Source organism: Coffea arabica, chromosome 6c (genome assembly GCF_036785885.1).
Source record: "Coffea arabica cultivar ET-39 chromosome 6c, Coffea Arabica ET-39 HiFi, whole genome shotgun sequence".
Classification (NCBI taxonomy): Eukaryota; Viridiplantae; Streptophyta; class Magnoliopsida; order Gentianales; family Rubiaceae; genus Coffea; species Coffea arabica.
Genome location: NC_092320.1, coordinates 2,214,078 through 2,240,405, shown reverse-complemented (window position 1 = coordinate 2,240,405; position 26,328 = coordinate 2,214,078). Strand labels below are relative to the sequence as shown.

Genomic DNA, 26,328 nt, shown 5'->3' with positions numbered 1-26,328 from the left:
GAATTTTCAGTTTTCGTTACTCATATGTTGTCTTGGATGATTAAAAGATAAATCACGTCTCTTCTCGTGATCCGGGGGCCCAAAGCATTTCATGTGTTTTTTTTAGAACAATTGATTTCTCATATTGCATGTGTGGGGAATGGGGAGCCAAAAGTTATACAGGGTAAGGAGGAGGAGGGAAGTGCATGAAAATTTTTCTAAATAAAGGGTAGAATACACTAAACTCCTTTGTGGTTTGGGTTATTGTCATAAACCCTTCTCATTGTTTAAAAACTCTCAAAGAATCACCTCATGATTTGGACTAATTTGGCCAACAAACGGAAATCATCCAATTTGACGGAATAATATAAAATTCCTATATTAACCTTGTTTTCAAATTATACCAAAAGTTAGTTCGAGTTTTACTTAAGATTTTAAAACCTTTCTTGCTTCATTTTAAAAAAAAGTAAAATTCAGGGGTTAATTCAACAAATTCTAAAAGTTTGTTGTCTTCTCCAACTGGACAATGTTCAGATTTCAGAACCCATCTCCTTTCTTTTTTATCTTTTTTTTTTCCTTTTTCTGTTTTCCTTTCCCTACCATTTTTTTCTCCTTTTCTTCCTTTCTTCAATCTAGCAATTGTCACCTTGCCATCATTGCAATTGTCGCCGTCACTATGACTGTTGTGGTCATTACCTTTATCATCATCTTCAGCACCATTGGGTCTCAAATTTCATCTAAATTCATGAATCTTGAATTGTCTAAGGAAAAAATTAAGGGGCCAAACTAAAATTTCAAAACATTCTTCATCTTCTCCGGCGATAAAGTAGCTTTCATTATTTTTCTACCGCTACCTCCACATCCATCATCGTCTTTGTGGGTTTACAAACAGACTTTATGAGTCAAGGTGAAAATTTTCAAAGTTTCTCTTCTTCCCGGCCTCTTATTATCATTTACAGATCTTGCGGCAGCGACAGTAGGAGCAAAGCTGCCAGTAGCTACCACCAGTGTGGAATTTAACAAAAATTACACCCTCAAATCCAATTTCAGCGTATATCATGATTATGATATCAAATTTGACCAAAAACAAGCAAAGAATAACAAACATAGGCATGAACAATGATAGGCAAAACTATAAATTTCAGCCCTAAAATAAAGCAAAACCAACAAATTACTATATAAAAACAATCCTTTGGACTAGTAAAATGGTTATATGACACCAATTACACACAAAAAGTCAGATATTTGCATGGATTAAAGGAAAATTTGTGAGGCTACCTTGATTCATATCTCAAATCCATTTGGATTTCTGCCCGCCTTACGTATTAGTTGGTGACCACGATGGCAATGGTGATGGCATCAAATCTGGTTACCAAAGAATGGGTTAAGGGCAATTACTTAAGAGATTAAAGGTGTTGCTGTAAGGAGAGTTCTATTGGAAAAGAAGCCAAAGTTTGACATGAACATTCTTAAGAATCCTCTGGTGCTGCAACAAAAGATAAATATAAGAAGAAGAAAGAGTGGTCGCAGTGATCGTGGTTGTGAGGGGAGTTGATGTTTTGGTGCATCTACTGTCTCTATTTTGATTGCGAGAGGAGGAAGGAAAGCAAAAGAAAGTGAAAAAAAAAAAAAAGCAAAAGAAGGAGTGTATAATTGGAAGAAGAAATCAGTTTTTACACAGAAAAATCAACGTGATCAATTTTACTCACGTATTAGGCGAGTGTGACTCACTCTCCATTAATTTGGATGTTTTTCATCCAAATTCCAGATTAGTCCATAGTGTAAGGAGGTTCAATGTATGAGGAGGTTTTATGACAATAACCTAAACCACAAGGGGGTTTAGTGTATTTTACCCCTAAATAAACGCACAATGAAAAGCTAAAACTGAAAGGATTCGGCCAAAATTTGGGCCTGAAAAAGCCCAAGTAAAAACTCCGCGCTACCGTACGAGTCAAATGGCCCAAAATTCCGAAATATGAATAATATATTCTAGAATTATCAGGGAGCTGAAGCTCTGAGTGAAAAGTGACCGGAGAAGAAGCCAGTCAACGTTGGACTCGTGTAATGTAAGTCCAAATCGGCATCGCTCTATCTTGCCTGACACTCCGCCCGATCGCACTGCCCCCGAATTATTGAAGCCACTTATTTAAAAATCAAGCGATTGATCGCTTTAGGTTTCGACCACATCGTTTATGGTTTTGATGCTTGGTAACATATATCTTTGTTTCTTTTCTTGGAGATTGAAGGCCGTGTTATAAGTCAATGTATCTGTGAATTGTTTTAAAATCGAAGAGTTTCAACTTAACGAAGCGATTCTGACATGAAGATTAGGGTTTTATTATTTTTATGTTACCTTGTGCTCTTTAATTGCTATTTTGCTGGTCTGCGATCGGAAGAAACAAAGAAGAACAAGTTTCGAGAGCGAGAGGCTACTGACGATGCCGTTGCTTATCCCAATTTGTAAGTCCACCTCTTTTACTCTATTCACCTTTTTTTTTTAAGACTTGTGTGGACTCCGATAATTCATCGTCGGGTGCTTCTTGTCATTTGCTCGATTTGCCTGGCACTTTCTTGGATACTAGTTACATTGTGATGTTTATCTGGGGAAACAGACAGTATGTGTGCTCCGGATTGTTGAATTTGGATATTAAAGTTCACAGGATGGTTTTTCATTGAATTTGTTGATGGAAGATATGTTGCTGTATGGTGGGGAAATGACGTTGTAAAAACCTGGTTTTTGAGAACTTTGGCAGCTTAAATAGTTTCCATTTCATGGTCTGGTCATGTTTAGGGATGAGAGTGAGCTGTTGAATACGCAGTGCCCTCAGCATTTGGAGCTAAGATGGCAAACGGAAGTCAGCTCCAGTATATATGCCACACCATTGATTGCTGATATCAACAGGTAAAAGAATGGAAGCAGCTTGTTGTCTCCAAAAGGAATTTGATTTTAGCTTCAATAAAATTTGTTTTCAGTAAAGTGCTTGCTATGTGTCCATATTTTTCTTATTTTGCCATCTTCAAAAGCACAACTTTAAGAAGCTAATTGGGAGGTTGGCTATTGACGGGCTATCATCTACTCATAAGAAGATATCATGAGTCAATGACAAGAAAGTAAAAAGATGTATTATGAATATTGAGTAGGGAAACTGAATCTGTTGGAAAAAGGGACTTCTGATTAGTCTATGCCATTATGAATAAGATTTGAAGAAAGTTTGTGGGAATCCATGATATTTGTAAGCGAGCAGAACCTGTTTATTTTGAATGCTGAGTTTGATTTCTATTTTTATGTTCCAGTGATGGAAAGCTTGATGTTGTTGTTCCTTCATTTGTTCACTTCTTAGAAGTCCTAGAAGGTTCTGATGGAGATAAAATGCCAGGTACACTTTTATTTGTGCTTTTGAAATTTAGTTGGTTGTGTTGCTATATTGGCCAGAATGTTTCTGTGTTGAATTTAATAACTTGCTCAGACTAATTCTCCAGGATGGCCTGCTTTCCACCAGTCAACTGTTCATTCCAGTCCTTTTTTATATGATATTGATAAGGATGGTGTGAGAGAAATAGGGTTGGCCACCTACAATGGTGAGGTGCTCTTTTTCAGGTAAATCTGTTATCTGTCATGGTTCTTTTATTGCACCTATAAATGAAGTGCCTTGGGCTTACTGCTTTAATGTGGAAAATAAAACAGGGTTTCTGGCTACATGATGTCAGACAAGCTAGAGATTCCTAGATTGAAAGTTAAAAAGGATTGGTATGTGGGTTTGCATGAAGACCCAGTGGACCGTTCTCATCCAAATGTTCATGATGACCTATTGATCCAGGAGGCGCTTATGGAATCAATAACTCGTACATCACTTTCTTTTCTGAAAGTAGTTTGTAATGCTTGTGATGGTGGTGCTTTTTTTTATGATTTTTTTATTCACCTTTTTCTTCTGCATGGGACCTTTTTGTTCCCTTGGATGATTCAAAAGGAGGTCTGATTGGCAGACTTCTTGTATGCGCTACCAATTCTTTGGGATAATCTCTATTATGCTTACCAGCTGATGGATGCCAATATGTGGGTTAGAATGCTTGTAAATGCATTATCATCTTCCTATTCATTAACCTGCATGTGCTTATTCTTTTGCCTCATTCTATTTCCTCCACACATCTTCTCACAACTCTTAACATTAGATGTTTGAACAGTCATGTTCATCTTTTGAAATTGTTGACATTTGGTTTTTTTTCTTTTTTCCCTGATATCAGTACATGGCTGACCATGTTTTGGGTAATTCTGATTGGTTCCCCTGCCTAAAGTGTTTTGACTTTTATTCTTCTTTGAACCACAAAGTTCATACTAAATTCCATATATCCTTGTAGAGCATAATGGAAGTTCAGTCAGGGCAAACACTTCAAACCCTACTACATCAGAAGCTCACATTGAAGAATTAAACTCTACAAAATCTACAGTCGCAGAAGTTCAACTTGATAAAATAAACTTATCTGATACACCAAATCAAAAGCAAAGCAATGATAGCCAAACAGATCCACATGTTCAAATGCTAAATAATTCGATTGAGACTTCATTGGGTTCTGGATTCAAGAAAGTTAGCGACGGTGAAAATGCTTCAAAGACTAGCAGAAGGCTACTGGAAGATAATGTCTCAAAAGGCTCCGGGGAGAGTGTCTCTGGATCTGAAGCAAAAACCAATGAGGGAGTCCACGAGGCTACAGTGGAAAATAATGGAGGTTTGGAGGCAGAAGCCGATTCATCATTTGAATTGTTCCGAGATAGCGATGAGCTGGCTGATGAATATAATTATGATTATGATGATTATGTTGATGGAAATCTGTGGGGAGAAGAGGAGTGGACTGAAGCTCAGCATGAAATGTTAGAAAATTATGTGCATATTGATGCACATGTTTTGTGCACTCCTGTAAGTCTGGTAGAACCAAAGCTTCTTCCCATATGATGAGGCAGATTTTAGTCTGAAATTGAACTTTGCTCTTGCCAATCAGGTTATTGCAGATATTGATAATGATGGGACCTCAGAGATGGTTGTTGCAGTTTCCTACTTCTTTGACCGTGAGTAAGTTTCTGTACGTATAACACCATGTATGTTTGTGTGCATATGTGTGTGTATATTTTTTCATTAAAGTCCCTCCAGCTAGTTAAATTTTCAATAGTATACTGCTATATTCATTTTCTTGTCAAATTTAACTTTCAAACGTTTGCTGTAAGTGTATTTTATTGCTCAATTTGCTAAGAATTTTATCGCTTAGATGTCATACTTTTACTACATCTAGCCTTCTAGGAAATTTAGAACATTGGAATGTGCTTTATATCATGCATGATGTAGTGGCACCTCTGTTTCTTTCTCTGTCTAAGCAAACTTGTTCCAGGCATCTTGCTCTCTTTCTCTTCAATTTCTAGGAAATTTTCTACATGTGTTTGCTCATGACTAGCCCTTTGCACGTTGCTTTATTTTTGACTTGGAAAACGTGGATATTGGCTACATGAGTTTCAGCTGATGTTTTTAAGATGTCAGGTATTATGACAACCCAGAGCATTCAAAGGACCTTGGTGGCATTGACATTGGTAAATATGTTGCTGGTGGTATTGTTGTTTTCAATCTAGACACAAAGCAGGTCAAATGGAGTACACAACTGGACCTAAGTACAGAGAATGGAAAGTTTCGTGCCTATATATATTCTTCTCCAACTGTAGTTGATTTGGATGGTGATGGGAATTTGGACATTCTTGTTGGAACTTCTTATGGATTGTTGTATGTATTTGATCACAAGGGTAATGTTCTTGGATTCTTTTTCTCTTAAAACCTATAGCTGTTTAACAGTTGTATATCTGTCATGCACGTCCCTTGCTTAATTGCTTTTTCCATTTTAGTCATTGATGGTTGGGTTTCTCGTTGATTTCATGTACATAAATTGGTTTTGTGTGTCATTGGTTATTGTCTATCCAACACTTGTTGACTGAAAGAAGCTAATGGAACCTCCTGAAAGATAAAGATATTGTGATTGACTTCTGTATACACAAAGTTAAATATAAACAAATATGGAACTTCTGAGTGGCTCTTGATACAGTTTCCTCCTTATGCCCTAAAACTTTCTTCTTTTTCACTCATAAATTCTTCTTTCTCCCTCCTGGCCTGTGTCCTTTACCTTGTTCTTTGATCCCAACATCAGAAAAGGAAAGAAGCTCTGTGGGTATTTATTCCTCTTTCGTGTCTTCTTTTTGTCATCATTGTTATCCAGCAAACATGACTTTTTGGCAAAATTCGACATGTTTTATGCTTGCTCTCCAGTTGGTTACCCGAAGAAAATGAATTAGATGCTTTGGCTCCGGTAGTCTAATATGAGAGAGAATTAGGGCTGCTAAAAATGTCCTAGAGAGAGAGAGAGAGAGAGAGAGATAGTGTGTGTGTGTGTGTGTGTTTTGATGGGGGGACATGCTGTCTACATGTTTGATGATCATTTGTCTTATTCTTTATTCTTGTAAATGTTTTTTGGTATATGCTTGGATCGCATATCAGAGGGGGAATGAGAGAGAAGAGAAAACCATTTGTTATTATTCTTGTTGTGTTGCTTTGTAATTGATTAGTTTGTACTCAGGCAAAATGAGGGTGAAGTTTCCTCTGGAAATGGCTGAAATACAAGGAGCAGTCATTGCTGCTGATATTAATGATGATGGAAAGATTGAAATTGTTACTACTGATACACATGGGAATGTGGCTGCATGGACTCCACAGGGAAAAGAAATATGGGAACAACATCTTAAGAGCCTTGTTCCACAGGTAAGGTTCAGTTTGTTTTGCAATGTCTTCAGCTTAATGAGATTCAAATATATTTTAATAGTTCAATGACATGCTGAAAGATTGCCTTTCAATCAGGGAGCGAGTGTGGGTGATGTGGATGGGGATGGCCATACAGATGTTGTTGTTCCGACTTTATCTGGGAATATATATGTGCTGAGTGGCAAGGATGGATCTTTTGTAAGGCCATATCCATATAGAACTCATGGTAGAGTGATGAATCAGGTACTTCTGGTTGACTTGAGCAAAAGAGGGGAAAAGAAGAAGGGGCTTACTATTGTTACAACTTCATTTGATGGATATATGTATCTTATTGATGGACCGACATCATGTGCGGATGTGGTGGATATTGGTGAAACTTCGTAAGACAACCACATTCCTTGAGGCCTTCAAACTTCTTTCTTCGTAATTTACTAAACTTTTGCATTTTCTGGTTCTTTTTGGTCCATTTTGGGGAACAGATATAGCATGGTCTTGGCTGATAATGTGGATGGTGGAGATGATTTGGATCTTATAGTCACAACAATGAATGGAAATGTCTTCTGCTTCTCAACTCCTGCTCCCCATCATCCTCTCAAGGTTGGATACATTTGAAATATTTTGTTGCTAGCTTCTTGCCATCTGTCCTTGCACTTAATTGATCTGAGTTGCTCTTGTGCATTCCTAGGCTTGGAGATCACATAATCAGGGGAGGAACAATGTTGCATACCGTCCCAATCGCGAGGGAATCCACGTTACTCCATCATCGAGGGCTTTCCGAGATGAAGAAGGCAAGAGTTTCTGGGTCGAGATGGAGATTGTGGATGGGTACAGGATTCCATCTGGATATCAAGGTCCTTACAATGTTACGGTGAGTGGCTTCTTCCATCTCATATTCTAAAGCATCTAACACAAAAGGTTCACGAAATTTACTTTGCATTCATATTCTAAAGCATCTAACATAAAAGGTCCATGACATTTACTTTGCATTATTATCCATTATGTACTGTCTTTGTCTCACACACATCTGAACAGGTAAGCTTGTTGGTTCCTGGTAATTACCAAGGGGAAAGGACGATTAAGCAAAACCACGTCTTTGATCGTGCTGGAGTTCATAGGATAAAGCTTCCAACTGTAGGGGTGAGGACCTCTGGGATGGTTGTGGTGGAAATGGTTGACAAGAATGGGCTCTATTTTTCTGATGACTTCGCCCTGACATTCCATATGCACTATTACAAGTTGTTGAAATGGCTTCTAGTCCTTCCAATGCTTGGGATGTTTGGTGTCATTGTCATTCTCCGTCCACAGGAGGGAATGCCACTGCCATCATTTTCACGGAACACCGACTTGTGATGTTAAGCTACTTTTGATATTGGATGATAGACAATTTTGCTAATACAGCCGGACACAAGACTCTTGAAATGTGATATTTATCCAAAGTTCGCCACAGATGTAATATCATGGAGCCGAGACCATATTAGTATGTTAGGGAGGTCACCTGAACCAAGCCTGAAATACATCTCACTGTAGAAAAGCAGGATAAAGGCTTTGGAGCTTCATGCCGAAATGTAATTCCCCTTTTGATACTTACTTAGGAACAAGAATTACTGGGAAATTGAATGTTCATTCACATCATGTATGTCTCAGCTTGGACTTGGTGCTTTCCATTTCTTTGGATATACGGATACCCGCAGACTGGCTGAGACGCGGGCTAGGATAGTCTCGTTCCCTTGCTAATTGTTGAACTTAGCGGTACATTTGCAAGAAATGGCGAAATGTAAGGCGCGCTGGATATTTTCGTTTTTGTTCTGAAGAGAGAGTACATTTGCCGTCTCTCCGTTGAATAGAAAAGTAAAAGACACCACGGAAATACACTTGAAGATGTAAAGGTCGAACCCCAGTTGTCCAGTTTGCGAGGGATATTTAGTGCCTTCAAGGACGAGTGATTCATAATCATTCCTCGCTGCTACTAAGCTGAACACCTTAAAACGTGTATGCAATTTGAGAGACGCTTATGACCCCCCTCCGCAAATGTGAAAACGTAGTATTGAGTTTGCACAAAACATTCATCAATTTGCAAAAGGGCGGAAGATTGATTGCAGTAAATTAGCGAACACAGAAGTATTTCAGTTGTAAGTCGGCAGCTGAATGAACTAAATTAAGATTAGATTGAACGCGAGAAAGGGAATTACAAGCGGTTTGTGAACCATACCGGAAGAAAAGAGTAAAATAGAAAATCGGAATGGATTAGTAAGCTTGCAGAACTGGCCTCTTACCCAGCCTCTTGATTTCTCTATCCATTTGACCAGTGAGCATCAATCCAAACATCTTGAAATCACATAAAAGGGACCAAAAGGGATGCCCAAATGTTGCAGGAACATTTCCTTCCACAAAGAAATGGCTATACCATGCCAAGCCATATCCCAACACGGGCACAAGGATCACAAACCACCAGTTGAAAAGCATTGAATATATCAAGCAAATAATGCTACAAAGTGTGCCCACGAAATGCCAACGCCTGGTGGCTGGTTTCGAGTGTTGATTCATGTAAAACAGCCAAAACTCCTCCATGCTTCGGAAATTCATACCTCGAAGGCAGTCAGAGATCAGCCCGGATCAAAACTGCGGGGGAAAAGGATCGATCTTTCCGATGGAAGAGATGGAAAGAAGCCCACAACAGACCCAAATCAGATAGTATCTTTTACTGCAGTATACCTCGATAAAACTGTTTTGCAATGGAAATTCCAATCTCAGCTGGAAGCTTGATTCAATTCCAGTGTGAAAGATCAACGAAGTTTTGGGAGTTGCCGAAATGCCCAAAAAGGTTGATTTGATATTCAGCTAAAATTGGGTTAGGGGCTGGGATGCAGGATGATATTTTGGATCGATACGGACGAAGAGCAAATAGGGTTTGACCGATATTTTGTAGAATAGAATTTGGCAAGATGATGCTAGAGAGGGAATCCTTCCACCCACTGATTACAAGTAGTTCGACTGTTTGTTTGGGATGTTGGAGAAATTAAGCTACTCAACATATAAATGGGAAAGGAAAGGTGGGTGAGGTTAGGGGCTTTAAGGGTGGATGGTAGCTCTCTCAATTTCGTCTCAAAGAATTTAGTGGCAATAATCTATGAAGAGAACAAAGGAAGGTTGAAGTCTCATCCCGATCCCATCCGCAACAGGGATCAACATTGTTTATATCACTCCTTCAAAGACGTGTGATTGCACGCACACTCCGACGCAGCAGAAATTCCAAGTGATTGGCCCCTGGGCCTTTGGTCACTCTTTGCTCTCCACTCTCCAACCAGCTCGCTCCTGTTTTATATGCACATCGTTTATCTTATTTGTCCTGTATTTGTCCACTTCACCCTATCTGTTTGACTTTTCTCTTGTTACCTCCTGGGACGTTTTGATCTCTTGTAGGTTTTTTCTTTTTCCCCTTCTAATTCCACTTTTACCGCGGAGTATTTCTCAGAACTTTCTCCGGTGTGAAAAACTATAGGATATGTGCTGTCGGCCAGCAAACCCCTCCGTCAACATTATTGGACATTACCAGTAATCAAGAAAATCCTTGAGATGGGATCACCCTGCGGCGAAATTCTGCATGGTTGACAAACTTTCCTTTCAATATGACTAAATATGCACTTTCGATTTTGATTCATTAGTTTCTCTCCTATCTTACGTACGGTGTACGGGTGAATTCGAATTCGGTAATTTGAAAGTTTGAATTCAAAATTTTTCAGAATTTTGGAATAGGAATTATCGATCGATTTCGATTTCGAATTTACTAGTTCCGATTTCGATTTCGAATTCAATTTGGAATTCGGTAAATTTGGAATTCACCGAATTCAAAAACCTTTTTTTCTTTTTTGTTAGATGTATTATTATATAATATAAATTTTATATTAAAAATATTATTATAATTATGATATATATTTATAAAATGAAATTGAAATAAAAATATTATTATATATATAAATAAATGTATATTAATATATATATTATAAAACGAAATTGAAATTGGAAATTTCGATTTCAATTTCAATTTCTGATTTCAAAAACTCCATTATCGAATTCAAACCAAATTCGTTTAATTCGAAATCGAAAATTCCAATTTCAATGCTGAATTTCGAATTACTAATTTCGAAAATTCCGAGTTCAATTCGAATTCAATCGGCAAATGGAAAATTTTCGATTTTGCACACTCCTAATTCAGCACCATCTCTTGGTCCTGCGGAAATTGTCGAATCCTTAAATGCTAAAAAGTTCAGTTTTTTCCAGGAAAATTTAAACCTGTTTTGAAAGTATTGTTTTTTGGTACTTTGGACCTTTTTTTCTTGTTAAGTAGTTTTTTTAAATACTTATTCAACAAATGCCTCCCTAATCGGTTGGTCCACTTTTTGTGAATTGATTAATAAAACTGGTTAGAGAAATTGGGAATGAAGTATAATGTATTAGATTAAATGATGTTAGAGTTTTAGGATAAAGAAGTTATTGGGTTTGGATTTTATCTCACCACCCGTTATTGAGATAAAATCCAAGCGCAACAGAACTATTACAAAAAAAATTATTTTTCTCTCTTAACTCATTTTCTATTAAAATTTGTAAAGTTTATAAAGGCTATCATGGTCTTTTCATAACAACAATGGAGATAAGTGTAATTTTTTCAAACTTTAGGAAAGATGTCTTTAATTGTTAGAAACCTCCTTGAAATTATCCCTAGATTATATAATACTATTAAGGGTTAATATCACTTTGCCCCCTAAAAGTTAGGGGTAATAACACTTTGCCCCCTAAATGAAAATAATAGGCATTTTACCCACTTGAGAATATTTCATGGTATTTGTTTCAAGTATTCCATTTGAAAATGTTAAAAAAAAAAACTACTTAAATCTATTGACAATTCTACCTTTATCTTGTAATTTTATTTTTAGTCAAATTGATCCTATGGAAACATGAGTTATAACTTTTAACATCATTTATACAATGGATTAGTCCATGAAATATATTAGTAGGTTTAAATTTAGATATCAGTTGACTTTATCGATTTTCATTTGACTGGTATCCGATCTAAGATTCTAAATTGGATCGGTTGACTTTTCGAAGTTTGAACACCCCAAAATGTATGTTGTTTTTGAAGAAAACCTTTGGTGCTATATATGACTGACATTCCTCAATAAATATCATTTATAAATTTTCGTTATTTTTCAACAATATAAGAGTATGTTATTTGTCAATAACGCAAGAGAAAAATGTATTTAAGCATTCCATTTTCTCAATAAAATGTCATTTATAAATCTGAATTATTTTTTTATATATTGACAGTGTATGCACTACCACTATTAGATGCATGATAACTTATCTCAATTTAAATTTGAAATTCAAATTTTGTTTATGTCATACATCCAACTGTAATAGTATATATAATTAGTATTATATAAAATTAACTTTATAAATTTTTGTTATTTATCAATAGCATAAGGGTAAATTTGTCAACATATTAAGCAGTCCATTTTTCTATATTTTGCAGACGGAATGCTTGCCACAAATACCACACAAAATATCTCAAGTGGAAAAAGTGCCTATTATTTTCATTGAGTGGGGAAAGGTATTGTTACCCCAACTTTCATAGGGGCAAAGTGTTATTAACCCTACTATTAATTCATAAGCTGGCTTTCACGAACGATACTTCACTTAATGCCCATTTTTCTGGAGCTTGGCTCCCAAAGACCATCTTAGCAGCCAAATACAAATATGAGAACTTACTACAAATTTCATGCACCAGCATAGTGCACCACCAAGTACAGGTAACTGGGGTGCAAGTAGAGGTGGGCAAAAAATTCGATCCGATTCGAAATCCGACCAATCCGATTCGATCCGATTCGAAAAATAGGATATTCAATCCGATTTTTCTTGGCGTGGCAGATGCGGGTCGAGTACCCGCAAAAAGGGATACGGATACGGATCAACAAAATAAAAATCCGCGGGTACCCGACCCGCAGGGTATATAATATAAATATTAAAAAAATAAGGGTTCATTATATAATTTTATAATTTTTAATCCTAAGTGTAAGTAAAGTGGTTCACAACCTCATATTTTAATCTCATATGATCCGCCTCTCCTCATCTTGTCTAAAAAAAGTGAATATTCTTGGTAAAACCTGAATCAAATGAATAAAACAAAGAAAAATTTGTGAAACTCTATCATAAAAATTGTTCATCCCTTTCATCCTTTTTCATTTTTATTCTACTTCCATCGATCTTTTCTGCAAAATTTTGATTAATTCAATCAAAAATTTGTGTTTGGAGCACCAATTTTGTGTTAGCTAAATAATTAAAACATTTGTGTCTTTCATTTATTTATTTATTTTATTGCAATTGTGCCTCTTAAATTTGTTTCCTTTATTTTAGTGCAAGAAATTTATTTTTCTTTTTCATCACCTTTAATGCAACAAGGTCTATTCCAAAGATGTAAGAAAGTTGGAGAAAATTTTTCAAGATTACTATGGTTATACTTTCTTCAAAAATTATTAGCTCTGTTCAATTCTTTTTCAGACTTGGTTCCACAATCGACTCATTTTGGATTCAATCTTATACCATAATATCCTTAACGAAGTTGAAAAAGTTGTCATATACTTATTATTCTTGTGTTTGTTATGTTGTAAAAGGATGAAATGCATAAGAATGGTGATGTACTCAAAATTATCATAAAATTTCGTTTTATCCTTGTGTTTGTTATACTTGGAAAAGTTGGAAAAGTTGCCACATACTTATTATCCTTGTGTTTGTTATGTTATAGAAGGATGAAATGCGTGAGAACGGTGATGTACTCAAAATTATTATATTTCGTCTTATCTATTAGATATTATAATACTAATATGTACTAAATTTATGAAATCAATTTGATTATTGGATGAAATGTGTGAGAATGGTGATGCATGGATTTTGATTATAATATATTTACCAATGTTAATTGGAAAGCATACTTTTTTTTATTGGAAAACATGTTGATATTAAATGAAAAATATTTGTTTTATTGGAAAATAGTTTTTTTTTTTAAAGGGCGGGTACCCTATGACCCACCCATTTTTTTCGGGTACCCGAATAACGGATACCCGAAAACATTAGGAGCAGGTTAGGATCGCAAAATGGCTGATCCGATATTTTAGGGTTGAGTCAGCTATATCTTGTTAGAGGCGAGCACCCGACCTACTGGCCAACTCTGTCAGGTAGCTAAACTTAGTGTATTCTTGCCAGTTAGATGAATGCAGCAAGAAAGGAGCCATAAATTTTTTACCACAATGTCTATAATAATCTAGTAATATTGATTCAACCAAAAAAAAAAAAAGGAATCAGAGGGCAACAATTAAGGGAAAATGGGTGAATAAACATCTTCATTAATTTACTATTGACAAGGTGGCAGTCCAGTTTCTCTAACATATAATACAACGTCACTAGAAACAACCTAGGCCCTTTCAACTCACCTACCAAAATCTGAAAAAAAAGAAAATTAATAAAATAAATTATCAGCATTCTTCCAAGACTTAATGTGGTATGACCTTACAATAATTGCCATTGAGGCAATAGAATAGAATTCTTCTGTGTAGCAAAATGATTTTCGAGCACAAAGTCTGGGGAAAAATCTTTACATCTGTTTTGATGCTTTGCTCGCCAGACCATTTTGGCAAGTCTATGAATAATGGAGTATGAATACTGGAGCTGCTTCGCCTAGAAGACTTTCTCGCCAGTAGCATAAAGATTCCAAAATATGGTGGTAACAAAGTACAGACACGCAGTGACAGTTAGAAATGCTTGGAAAGATCCCAGCCACTGCACGAAGAATCCTGTTCCAATTGTACTGATTATTGCAGCCAGAGTTCCAGCAGAATTTGATATCCCTGTTAATTTTCATCAAGAAAGGAGCAAATTATCGATCTACAAAGTGAATCAGAATAAGGCATGAACGGAGTGGTGTCAGAGGTAATGTATCAGAACAAGGCATCAATGGAGTGGTTTCATAGACATACCGTGAAGAAATCCCGCATATTGAGGGGCGATATCCTAGAAAAACAACCACAAAAGCCAGTTTAAATGCTGAGAAACTGACGCTAAAGTGCAACTGTTGAACTTTCCAATTCTTCAGTCTGACAAACAATGCATATTCAAGTTTACCTGCATATTCAGCAAAAAGCCAGCTTGACTAAAAGAGCTCAGGCTCAGCGCTACTGTAATGAATACGGCTGCAACCTCCGGTGTCTTGGCAAAGTTCAAACAGAGCAATGATACTCCAGGCCCAATGAAACCAATGGACTGACAGTGCAAAGAAAAATGTTGTTGGAGATAACATCTATAAAACATACAATAACAAGAATTTTCCAAAAAAAAATGAGAAAGTTAACATTGGATGCCATCCAACAAATTTCAGTAGACCTTAAACATTCACTAAAACCCAATCATTCGTTTTTTTTTTTTTTTGCCTGCAATCGCTCAACAAGAGAAGCTGACTTATAATCAAGTATAGGGCGTCTATTCATTCCCCAAGTCCTCTTATTTCTGAGTTCACTCAAGTCTTAGAAGTATTTAAGTTTCAATCTGGGCACTGATAAAAATCTAGATCATCTTCAAAGAAAATAAAGCTACCTGCATGATTTTTCGGACTAATGTCAATGAATATCCTGCTTTGATCAAGTAATCTGAAATTGCCCCAGCAATGTAGCCTGAAATCGCCATTGTTCCCCAGGGGACTGCACTAAACCAAGCTGCTTGCTTCAAGTTCACACCAAAAACCTTCAGCACAATAATTAGCTATGTTAACACAGCAGGGACAATCTACAGACAGCTTTAACATGGTTAGGCTGCAAATCAAAGTAGAGACTAAATGCAGTTCGGCCCGAAGAGACAAAGAAAAAGCATGGAAAGTAAGTGAGAATGGTAACCATCTCATACTAAAGAATCCTTTCAACACCTTGAAATGCTTGGTGAGATTAGTTTTCTTTTGCTCCCTCATCAAGATATCAGAATATCATACCCAGAAAGAAAAATAAAGAAGGTACACTGAATCAGAGGGCAAGGAAAAATCTTACAAGGAGAAACCTAAGTTTTGGAACTCACAGTTTTGAAATACACAGGCATCCATGAGAGCAGAACAAAGTATCCCTGCATTTTATAGAATTCTTCAGATTCATACCTCAAGTCCAAACAATCATAACAGAGTGCAGATCCAAAATTCCAAGAGAAATAAAAAGAATGCATACGAAAGTAATGGGTGCTTACCCAGTTGTTAGTAACGTTAGCCAGAATAATAGCCCATGCGGGCAGTTTTGACAATAAGAGGCCTAGAGGTGGAAGCTTGCCCTTAGTTGCCGAAGAATCAGATTTTCCGGCTTGTATCAAACGCAATTCTGATTTTCTGATAGTGCTGCTATCTTGTGGGTCATTTGTAACACGATATACCCATGTAGTCAGCCAGAGTAGTCCAAGAGATGAGAAGAGGATGAACGGACCAGAAATCCCAATGGATGACATCACTAGAGGAGTTAGTACTAAGCCTACAACATTTCCTAGATGAAATCCTCCCATAGATATACCAACAGCAGTAGCTCTCTCATGGCTTGGAAACCACCTGTACAAAAGATAACAGATTAAAAAAAAATCAGATAGCATGCTGGTGGTTTACATGTCATAATTAAAAGCTGCTAGATTAGAAGTAGAGAATCTAATAGGGATTATTGGCTATAAGAAATTTCAGCTTTATTCTCCTAAAAAGCTTACCAAGCAAACAGCAAAATGCTCCTTAGAATACACATTTTAAATACAGAATGTCTAATAAAATCCCACATTTGCAAAATCATGTGTGGTTGAACTCATTGCAGTTGCTGGATATTCAAGAACTATAGAAAGAACCACAGCATTTTCTTCCCGAAATTAACCTTGTATATCAGATACCAAAGGGAAAATTAGCATTACCTTGATAAAAGAGTGTTCATTGAGGGTAGAGCTACTCCTTCAGCAAGTCCAAAGAAAGCACGTACAGCCAAGAGGCTTGCTGTGGAGTGATTTGCAGCCCATGGTGTGAGGAGAGTGGCCAACGACCACAGGGCTCCACCCCAAGCAATCACTCTCTTTCCTCCATACTTGTCCACCAAGGCTCCGCCTATAACTGATGAAAATATGTATCCCCAGAGAAATGAAGACTGCAGCCAAGTTATAACAAGCGTGTTATCAAGACAGTTTACCCACGTTGAAAATCCACCTCCACTATATCGATAGACTCCTATGGTGTGGATCCACATACTAAATACTTCCCACTATCTGAGCAGCGATGTATTGAGATTAAGGAATTATAAGTGGAAATATATTAAAAATATATATATACAAGCCCACATCATTTTTCTAAGCAAGAATAAATGAGACAATCTAGGTCTAGTGCCTCAGAATTTCCACTAGCAAACTTCAGCCATAGGGCCACAAAACTCAAATGGCAGCATCCTTTTAGATATCTCATTTACTCGTAAATGCATCTCAAACAGGAATTTATATTGCAATTTGTACAGGAGGCTTTCCAACAGAGATGAATAGACTATCATTGTTTGGATCCACTAGTTTTTCAAATACTATAAAAAATTTTAAAAAGTACTCTAAAAAGTAGTCTAAAATTTTTTTAATATTCAAAAAATATCCCAAAATATATTTTAAAAACTCTATTACTCTTAAATATTCCAAAATATTTTCTAAAAATATCCCAAAACTAAAAACTCTGCTACAATAAAATTTTTCAAAAACACCCTAAAAAATAGCTAATCTAAACGGACAGAAAGTGGTATTCCTCGTGCATGTAAAAAAATTTTATATTCAGTCCAAACATTGTTTTCAAATTCCCTTTTAGCAGGGGAAGGTTGGGATTTATGATGCGGGGAGGGAGAAGAGGGGAATTGAATTTAGGACCTCTAATTCTTAGCCACTAGTCAAAGGCCTCCTAGGCCATTCAATCCAAACAATAAATATCAGTATGCGCATATATAAATGTAAAACAAACAGGACAAAACTTTTTACCAAACATCAGAGTTTCTCCTAAAACAGACATCGAAAGCACAATGCTCTCCTGGACAGATCCTTGGACACAGGATAATCATGTCAGTTAATTCATCACAGTTTTGCGGCCTTAGCTCCTCATACAAGGGCTCCCTTCAATGACCAAGTGCAAGTGTCACAATTTTTTTTTCCCATCACCTTGTGAATATAAAAAAGGTGATTGAAAAATGTGTTAATGATGGTGTGTTTAGATTGTAAATTATTTGAGATATTTTTACTGTAACATTTTTTTTTGATATGATGTATATATGAGATAAAAAAAGTGGTTAAAAAATGTGTTAATGATGCAATCAAATCAGTACGTGTAAATGAGGTGTAAATAAAGTGAAATAATCTTTAATCCAAACACATGAAGCTGGGGGGTAAACAACACTAGCCCTGCACCTTTCTGGTGTATCACATGCCCAATCTCTCTTCAGAAGATTAAGATCCACAGAGACACCGGGGAAGGTGGCTTTACACAGACTGGAAAGCTTCCGGGAAACAAACTCTCTAATTGCATTAAAGAACACACAAAAATGCCCTGGCTAAGAGTTTTGATCAAACAACCCAAGGGAGTTGTTAAATAAACACCAGAAATCCTATATCACTGAGCTTCCACATTTTTACTTCCTTTAGGTCAGACGGCGCTATTTACTTCTTCAGGAAGCTCAAAAAATAACTCGTACATCTTTTTTTTTTTTTTTGGTTTAACTCATTTACCTTGCTGCTAATTTTTTCTTCCAAAGAAAAAGTGGAAAAGCAATGAAAGAAAATGAAACATAGGCCACAAGAAAGAAAGAGAAAGTAGCCATCCAGCCCCCAATAGAATGAAAGGAGGACCATAGCATTACATATCATTAATTGTCATCTATCCATCAGAAAAATTGGCTCTTACACATATGCTGCGAGTGGAAGCCTAGCTCATCTTTGTAACTGGTATTGGCTCCCCATCAAGAATCTAAGCCAGCAGGTACAAGCAACCTACAGCCTAACTTATCAAAAAGATGAGTCATCTGGCCCCCGATCTTTCGTTTGTACGTAGCACAACCAATAGACCCGAAGGAAAAGTTTGAAACGGCATGCGAATTTATTTGGGTGAGTATTCCCACTTTGGAACGTTGAAGACTGCTGATTAATTTCCGATGAAAAGTCAATTGCTTGTTAAATTTTGTTAGTGTGAGTTAAACTGAAAAATGAGTTGGAAAAAAAAACACACACACACACACACAAAACATATGCACAACCGGCCACTTCTCAAATTTTACTTACCGACAATTGAAACCCGAAGTAGTAATGAACCAACCTACCAAGACGGACATATATGACATGTCATATCACGTGTCCCAACTCCCAAATACGCTTTACCCGATCCACCAACCCTCTCCAAGGGCCCGCCCAAAATCAGATACGCAATCATTTTTTATTTTTTCTTTTTAAAAATAAAAATAAAAATTGGTCCGGCCATTCAACTGGGGCAGTTGCAGTCATCCTCCCGAAGAGGGAAGGGAAGAGAGTAGAGAGAACCATTCTTAGAATGGCTGGCCCACAGTGACCAAATTGCTAGTAATAGAAAACGTTAATCGTCGGATCATCACCATCACCATCGTCGTACAGTCAGTATGTGTCCTTCCTTTCCCGATCTTCATCTCCGACTCTGACACAAAACTTTAAAGAGTAGGACCCACAATTAGGGTTTGCTGGCGGCTTCAAAAGACGGCAAACCCTTTTCTTCTTCTCTTTTTTTTTTTTAAAAAAAAAAAAAAAACTTTTTTCCGCCCTTTTAACCTCTCGAGTCCTAACTCCTAACAACCAAGAAACTTGCTATTTCCCCAACCACCACTGCCGCCGCGTTGGGTAAGTAGCATTTCCTCACATCTCTCGTTCTCTCAGGTTTGTCTCTGCTACTTCTGGAGCAGTACTAAATTTCAAGGGGATAACAATTGGACCGGCAGAATTTAACTCGATTATTGACAAAAAAAAAATTGAAGAAGATATTTGAGCTATAGAAAACAAGATGCCGGTGAATGCAATATAATATAATTATTTTTTTTAAAAAAAAAAAAAGAAAAGACGAATGGAGATGAAGGGCTTACCTGGACAATGCCCAAGAAAGAGCTGCTCCAGCCGTGTTGCGCGGCTAATGGGACAATGGCAACCGACATGACAACTCTATCAGCGTTGCATAGGCACATGATGGAAGCCACCAAAGCCACCACCTTGAACCTCTCTGCCACCATCAGTCCCCCCTCAACTTCTTGACTTCTCCCTCCTCCTCCTCCTCCTCCTCCCACCAGCAGTCCCCTCTCTATCCCCTCTGCCGTACACCTCACCACCCCACCGCATCCTCCTCCCCTCTGCTTCTTAGTGTTGTTGTGTATATGGCTGATGCTAATACTACTGTTGATTTCCAAAGAACAGGTGCCTCTGATTCCTCTTCTTCTAAACTCTTGCTCTTCTCTTCCGTCCTCTAACGAGAGTTTTCTCCATTTTGGATTTCTTTGGAATCGCAATGGGATTTTGCTGTAATTGATGAAGCCGGAATGAGAATGGGCTGACGCAGAGAACTTTGGATTGGAGTAATGCTGCAGACAAGATTTAGTAGGTTTAACGGATGCCATTAGCCTGTGTTTATGCGAGAGAGAGAGACAGAGTGTGTGTGTGTGTGTGAGAAATCTCTGCGCTAGAGTTATGGCTAATAATAATGACTACTTCTAGCTTAGGTATGGGATAATTCTACGGCACCCCTCCTAATTGCTACGCTCCGTGAGATGAGGGGGGCTGAATGTTATGCATTCATTTAAGCAGACCATTTATGAATTTACGTAAATTACTTCGCAAAATGAAAACGGGTTGGTGGGCTGAGAGAAACGCGAAAGAGTGGTAAGTAGATAGGCGGCCTCCAAATGGTCTTCGGAGTCGTATATGATGTGAATCATGCTAGCATATAAGGGATGAACAAAGGCAGGACGAAGATGGTTTCGCGGTTGGTGAGATGGTGAGAACACAGAACCTGGCGTGGAAAATGTCCAATTTCCTCCGCGTCATTAATATATTAATATAAGAAGAGTTCAAGTTTTATTTCCCATCAATTATCATAATATATAATTTTTTAAAAAAATTTATACAGATAAATAGTGTATTCGTCTGCTGCTCCAATAATAATTCAGTTTTCCATCTATTCTTATAAATTCAATTAAACTTCTTCCTTAGATTAAAATAGAGCAGGGTGATATAGATAAAATGATGATAATTAAAAAAAATTAATATGAAAAGGGAAAAAATTATTTTACTAGCGTGAATTTCTTTTAATAAGATTACGAGTAATTTAAACCAGTATTATTTCTTTTAAGATTGTTTGATGCAATTACATAGCAGCGGAAATGACTTTGATCCTTTTCCCGTATAGATGTCCCTAACTGTTGAAAAACAAAAACAAAAAAAACAAAACAAAAAGGACGTCCCTATCTTCTTTATTTACTGCCGGGCGCCGGCAACAGGGATGCGGCAACCAACCGCATGTTGCGACGGAGGGCTCTCTTAAATTAGCGAAACAGGTACATAACAGGCTAAAATGAGTTTCTGTGTGTGTGTGTGTGTGTAAATATGGTAAAATCCCCCTGAACCTTCATTTTGCTATGGGTTAAATACCAAAAACTCCCCTGTGGTTTGCCTAATGTTCACTTTACTTCCCTATGATTTGAAAACCTACAATTTGACTTCCTGTCGTTTCAACTAAAGTGTATTTAACGAAATTTCTGTTAGATTTTCACTTTAGGTGAAATGACAGGGAGTTAAATTGTATGTTTTCAAACCATAGGGAGGTAAAGTGTATATTTGACAAACCACGTGGGGGTTTTTGGTACTTAACCCAAAACCCTTATAGAGGGACAATTTTGATATTTTTCTTTCAGACGTTAGTTTAGATGTTTTCCGTTAGACTTTACTTTAGTTGAAACGACAGGGAGTTAAATTGTAGGTTTCCAAACCATAGGGAGGTAAAGTGAACATTAGGCAAACCACATGGGGGGGTTTTTGGTATTTAACCCTTTTGTTATCCCAGTCCCAGCTAAATGCCCGCTTATTCTTTCAATTGCACCGTTTGTCTCCCTCATTTTTTTTTTTTTTAATAGGTCTTTGCTGTTGCAGTTGACCTTTAAGCGGTAAACTTTTTTTTTTTTTTTTGGCAACTATTTTACTAAACATCTAGAAAAATCCATTTTTTGATACATATATAAAAGAAAAGTTTATGCTTCCGCGGCCACTCGTCGAGGGTTGAGCAAAGAGCTCCTGTAATAGCGGATGTGCGTGCTCTTTCTTTAATTGGCTAGATCTTTAATGACAATGTGATTGACCAATGGGGAGGGTAAATTTTAAGTAAGCAGCACGTTAGCTTCAAGTAAAATTTTAGCAGCATGGATCAGCTTCTCTCAATTAATTAGCTAGCTGAAAACTAACAAAATGAAGCGCATCAAATGAAACATAAGAGAAGCCTGTGTTTCAATTGAACTAAAGAAAAAAGAAAAGAAAAGAAAAGAGAGCAGGAAGAGGAAAAAACTTGGGTGAATTTACTGTATTTTATCCTTTGGTATCTTCACATTGTTGCTCGTCAGTTTGCCTTCCAAACATTGGGTCGTCTGATGTGGCAACATCGTGTCTTTCTTTCTTTCTTTCTTTTTTTGTTAAAGGAAATCCGGTAAGCCACCGCTGATCCAGACTGATGTTTATGCACCCGCTGGCAAAAATAATTTCAGAAAAATTTAAATAATAGAAGAAATTTTGGAAAAAATTTGAATAGTAAAATGCAAATTAAGAAATTTAACTCCTCAACTTGCATTTAGATAGAGCTTTAGGTAGATCAGGGTTTGTTTGGATTGAGATTATTTGTCAAATTATATCTGCTTACATCATCATTACAATTTCCAACGCACCTTTTTATCTTCCCAATTACTTTTTTATCTCACATACATCACATCATAAAAAGTGTTACAGTAAAAATATCCCAAATAACTTACAATCCAAACAAACGTTTTAAAACTCTCTTGATAGCAATTGAGTGGTTGGCTGTGGCAACATCGTGTCCAAACGGATCATTTGTGCTAAATACTCGTCCATCGCCAGTCCTTGGGTGTTTGGTCCTCACCAACTCAAGTGGGCGGGTAGCTGTCAAGTATCAAGTTTCAACCACCCAGGAAACGAATTAAGCTTAGAATTTGGCTTCGGATCAGGGACGGCAGTTTTTTTTTTTTTTTTGGAAGCAAAGAATCAGGGAGAGAGGAGAGTAGTTTAGCGCCTTTAGCCCGCGTGAAGCGTTACCAGCCCTATGCTCGCCCGCCTAATCCCGTTATTTCATTCAACCACCCTCTCAATCGCGGATTCTCCGTGCACTAATTGTACTTGCAAAGTAATAAAATTAAGGCCATGCTTGGATTGCTTGTTTCCGTCGGAAAATATTGTCGTTTTTCGTGATCACATCTCTTTATCACCATTTTTCCTCACATATGTCAAATCGTTACAGTAATTTTTTCATGAAAAATAACGGAAAATGCAATCCAAACACAACCTAAATTATACTTGAAAATCAAGTGGATATGGACTGTTCCATATCCCTCAAACTATTAACCTCTTTTTATTAATAGAATAATTCATATTTTTATAAATAAAAATAAAGCTTTAGTTGATTAAATGAGTGTCTCTTTTAATTGTAAGTACATTCAATAAATTAATAAATTATTAATTCATACCTCTTTAAATTAATAAAATTTTATATGATCCCAACATTATTAATGTATAGAGGTTTTACTGTATAAATTTTTATTTTAGATCTTGTATGCGTGCGTATTTTCGAGAAACTTCAACGCAAATTAACCAACGTCACCAGCTCTTAATGGTCCGAATTTGGCTACATAAATTCAATCCAATCTGAATAGCTCATTTTATTATTTAATTTTAAATTTAATGATCCAAGTCGATGGAAAAGTGACGTGGCCTGATCCAAACCATTCATTGCATCGTGCAACTCGCTCTAGTCGAGGAGGACAAGGATGTCGTGGTGACATGGCATCCGGATAATCAAGTTTGGTGAGGGGTTTATTGCATAACAATAATATCACTAAATGGGCTTCAACGCTTATTTGCGGTGGTTGGTTTTGGCATACGGATTCTCTATCCATTATATCTGTTCATTTTTCTTATCAAATGCAAAATTATGTAATTTCACTTATTAATACTGCTGATGTAGCACGTAACATTGAATGCACGCTTAGGAATGTTTGGTAAATGACCTGAATCGCTCTTTTTATATTTTAACTTTTTAAATTTCAAATTTAACTAGCCAAGTCGGAGTGAAGTGACGCGGCCTGATCCAAACCATTCATTGCACCGCGCGACTTGCACGAAGTCGAGGTGGACAAGGATATCGTGATGACGTGGCATGTGGAGAATCAGGTTTGGTGAGGGTTTGTTGCTTATTGCTTAATATTAATAATATCACTAAATGGGCTTCAACGCTTATTAGCGGTGGTCGGTTTTGGTGGGCTGGGTGACCGACCAGGTCAGGTGGGGAAGAGATAGAGGAAGTACACAGATATGACATGGGATCTGGGCCGACAAATACACAAGGATAGCTACTGTCACTTTCGATATTTATTTCAGGAAAATGCACACGATATCAGCAAAATTTACAAGGAACCAGAAAAGAAAAGAAAAGAAAAGAAAGACGGGGAAGGGCACTGACGTGGTCATCCAAGTCCCCACCATGACCATGGATTGGGGGTTGCTACATCACTTTGACTTACGTCTACGACATACTTATCTAATATCTGACAGTGTTTTGGTAGATAAAAGAACTTCGAATGCCCACATTAGACGTAACAAGAGAGCAACGAGTGAATTGCTTTCTTGTCTTGTGTTAGACTGAATCCAATGATATGGTAGTAAGTCAAACGGCTTCAAAAACTTATTGGGCTTAGACTAGAAAGAGCAGCATAATTGGGCCTAGGTGTTAAAGCATGGGCTTCAAATACTGTGATGCCATTTGGTTCTCACCTCTTGAATTCTCTTATTTTCTTTTTTTAATTGTTGTACATTTCCACCTCTCCTTCGTGTTCATTCCTAACCAAAATTTGGCATCTCTTCCAGTGGAGTATAAGTTTAATTTACTATTCTTGGATTAAGTTAATGTGGCATCAAGAAATTAGTTACTTTCCTCTGGCCCCTTTTAGGTACTCACAATTTTATCGTAGTTGTGCTGTTTTCAGAAGGGGGGGGGGGGGTCATCACTCATCAGCAAGGAAAGGTCACTTGGGACGGGTTTCTTGCGCGGACGGACTTCGGAGACGAATTGTGTGTACTGCTTAAGGTTCTCAGTGTAGCCTGAAAGTCAGCATGTCTTTTGGATTGGGCTGTGATTTTCCTTAGGTAGTGTGTGTTATTTGCGGTTGTTGGTGGACTTCGGAGATGAATTGAAATTGCAAGACACATCTGATTGAGAGAGTTCAGCAGCGAAACGCCAAGGAGTTACCCTGTCCTTTTTCAGGGTGAGGATGCTAAATTAAATGGGCAATGGCCAACCTGCAATGATTCCATGTTGAATTCGGTTGAAGTATCTCGAGCTGTAAAATCAACGAAAGAAGATTAAGGGAAGCGAAGTAACGTGCTAGGTAATACAATTTTGACAGGCCTGAGAAACTAGTCGTGGGAGGTAAAGGATGCATTAAGTCATCTAGATTATGCACTACTGGAGGTAGTTTCTCACTTTTAGCAAACTTGAGATCCACGGAAGAGATTTCATTTTCACCGGGGCCTAAATATCATTTACATGCGGAGGCAACTAATAAGCTGCAGCAAATATCAGGAAAAGTTAACGCAGTTGCAAGGTTGGGGGCAACCTGCCAGCGCCATCCCCATGTAAATTGTAATAGGTTCAGCCGTTGTCTCAATTCAAGATAGTACATTTTTTACAACTAGTATATCCCCATAATCTGGACTGAAGATGACATTATTGTTTTAGTAGGTCGGTTCAAGCAAAGTTGCATATCGTTCGTAATGATCTTTCAGCTTTGAAGAGAATTTGGAGCTGAGTGTTTATTTTGAATTCGTGGTCAGACGCTTCTTCGGTTTGAATTGATGCTCGAGTGTTACGTCTATTCATCAATTGGGAGAAAGCAACTACTGGTCATGAACGATCATCTATCTCAGTCATCTTTCCATGAATGATCATCTCAGCCATATGATATATGTGGGCTTTTGGGAGCCCGAGGGTATAACGAACCCACGTTTGAATGCGATTTGTCCACAGCCGTGCACCTGAGGGGGAGGGGGAGCTGTGTTTGTGTTTCGATCATTGAGATGGCTTGCCATGATTTTCCAGCGATCAATTTCACTGAATTGGGCTCCATCTGGATAGAAAATTGAAGGTCAGGTGTTGAATCTCTCGAGTGCAAGTAAAGACTTGCTTGCTTTTGTCTCACACACATCCTTTACAACCCATTGG

At 37.4% G+C, this 26,328-nt stretch overlaps 3 protein-coding genes and 1 long non-coding RNA gene across 5 annotated transcripts; 1 reads left to right on the top strand and 3 right to left on the bottom strand.

Annotated features, from left to right (window-relative positions):
* Positions 1–771: 771 nt before the first annotated feature.
* On the bottom strand, positions 772–1,382 carry LOC140008234 (uncharacterized). Its single transcript, XR_011815630.1, has 2 exons — positions 1,258–1,382; positions 772–977 (listed from the first exon to the last, which is right to left on the bottom strand). It is a non-coding gene; the product is annotated as an uncharacterized lncRNA (long non-coding RNA).
* A 578-nt stretch (positions 1,383–1,960) lies between these two features.
* Positions 1,961–8,399, top strand: LOC113693911 (protein DEFECTIVE IN EXINE FORMATION 1). The gene is made up of 13 exons (XM_027212685.2): positions 1,961–2,439; positions 2,771–2,881; positions 3,274–3,356; positions 3,460–3,577; positions 3,665–3,822; positions 4,336–4,892; positions 4,975–5,045; positions 5,505–5,761; positions 6,586–6,767; positions 6,864–7,147; positions 7,247–7,364; positions 7,453–7,635; positions 7,800–8,399. Exons 1-13 carry the CDS (start codon positions 2,300–2,302, stop codon positions 8,115–8,117), a joined length of 2,580 nt encoding a protein of 859 aa, XP_027068486.1. The 5' UTR covers positions 1,961–2,299; the 3' UTR covers positions 8,118–8,399.
* Positions 8,400–8,909: 510 nt separating this feature from the next.
* LOC113693912 (uncharacterized) lies at positions 8,910–10,042 on the bottom strand. Its single transcript, XM_027212686.2, has one exon. The coding sequence runs from the start codon at positions 9,348–9,350 to the stop codon at positions 9,012–9,014; it is 339 nt and encodes a 112-aa protein (XP_027068487.1). The 5' UTR covers positions 9,351–10,042; the 3' UTR covers positions 8,910–9,011.
* A 4,088-nt stretch (positions 10,043–14,130) lies between these two features.
* LOC113694034 (probable anion transporter 3, chloroplastic) lies at positions 14,131–20,866 on the bottom strand. 2 transcript variants are annotated; one of them, XM_027212885.2, is made up of 9 exons: positions 20,669–20,866; positions 19,931–20,419; positions 16,731–16,957; positions 16,038–16,386; positions 15,876–15,920; positions 15,405–15,551; positions 14,937–15,074; positions 14,792–14,825; positions 14,131–14,662 (listed from the first exon to the last, which is right to left on the bottom strand). In XM_027212885.2, exons 1-9 carry the CDS (start codon positions 20,771–20,773, stop codon positions 14,493–14,495), a joined length of 1,704 nt encoding a protein of 567 aa, XP_027068686.1. In that variant the 5' UTR covers positions 20,774–20,866; the 3' UTR covers positions 14,131–14,492. The 2 variants fall into 2 exon arrangements, with proteins under 2 accessions (XP_027068686.1, XP_071908010.1); XM_072051909.1 differs by lacking the exon at positions 15,876–15,920.
* Positions 20,867–26,328: the final 5,462 nt, after the last annotated feature.

What these genes read in the sequence shown, in the direction of transcription:
- LOC113693911 (XM_027212685.2), top strand. Translation starts at nt 2,300, where the DNA reads ATGAAGATTAGGGTTTTATTATTTTTATGTTACCTTGTGCTCTTTAAT. An exon ending in GGTGAGGTGCTCTTTTTCAG is followed by an intron (nt 3,578 to 3,664) that starts GTAAATCTGTTA and finishes AAAATAAAACAG; the next exon opens with GGTTTCTGGCTACATGATGT. An exon ending in GCTTATGGAATCAATAACTC is followed by an intron (nt 3,823 to 4,335) that starts GTACATCACTTT and finishes ATATCCTTGTAG; the next exon opens with AGCATAATGGAAGTTCAGTC.
- LOC113694034 (XM_027212885.2), bottom strand. Translation starts at nt 20,773, where the DNA reads ATGATTCACATCATATACGACTCCGAAGACCATTTGGAGGCCGCCTAT. An exon ending in CTTTCTTGGGCATTGTCCAG is followed by an intron (nt 16,958 to 19,930) that starts GTAAGCCCTTCA and finishes ACTTGGCTGCAG; the next exon opens with TCTTCATTTCTCTGGGGATA. An exon ending in TGCCTGTGTATTTCAAAACT is followed by an intron (nt 15,552 to 15,875) that starts GTGAGTTCCAAA and finishes ATTGTGCTGAAG; the next exon opens with GTTTTTGGTGTGAACTTGAA.
- LOC113693912 (XM_027212686.2), bottom strand. Translation starts at nt 9,350, where the DNA reads ATGAATTTCCGAAGCATGGAGGAGTTTTGGCTGTTTTACATGAATCAA.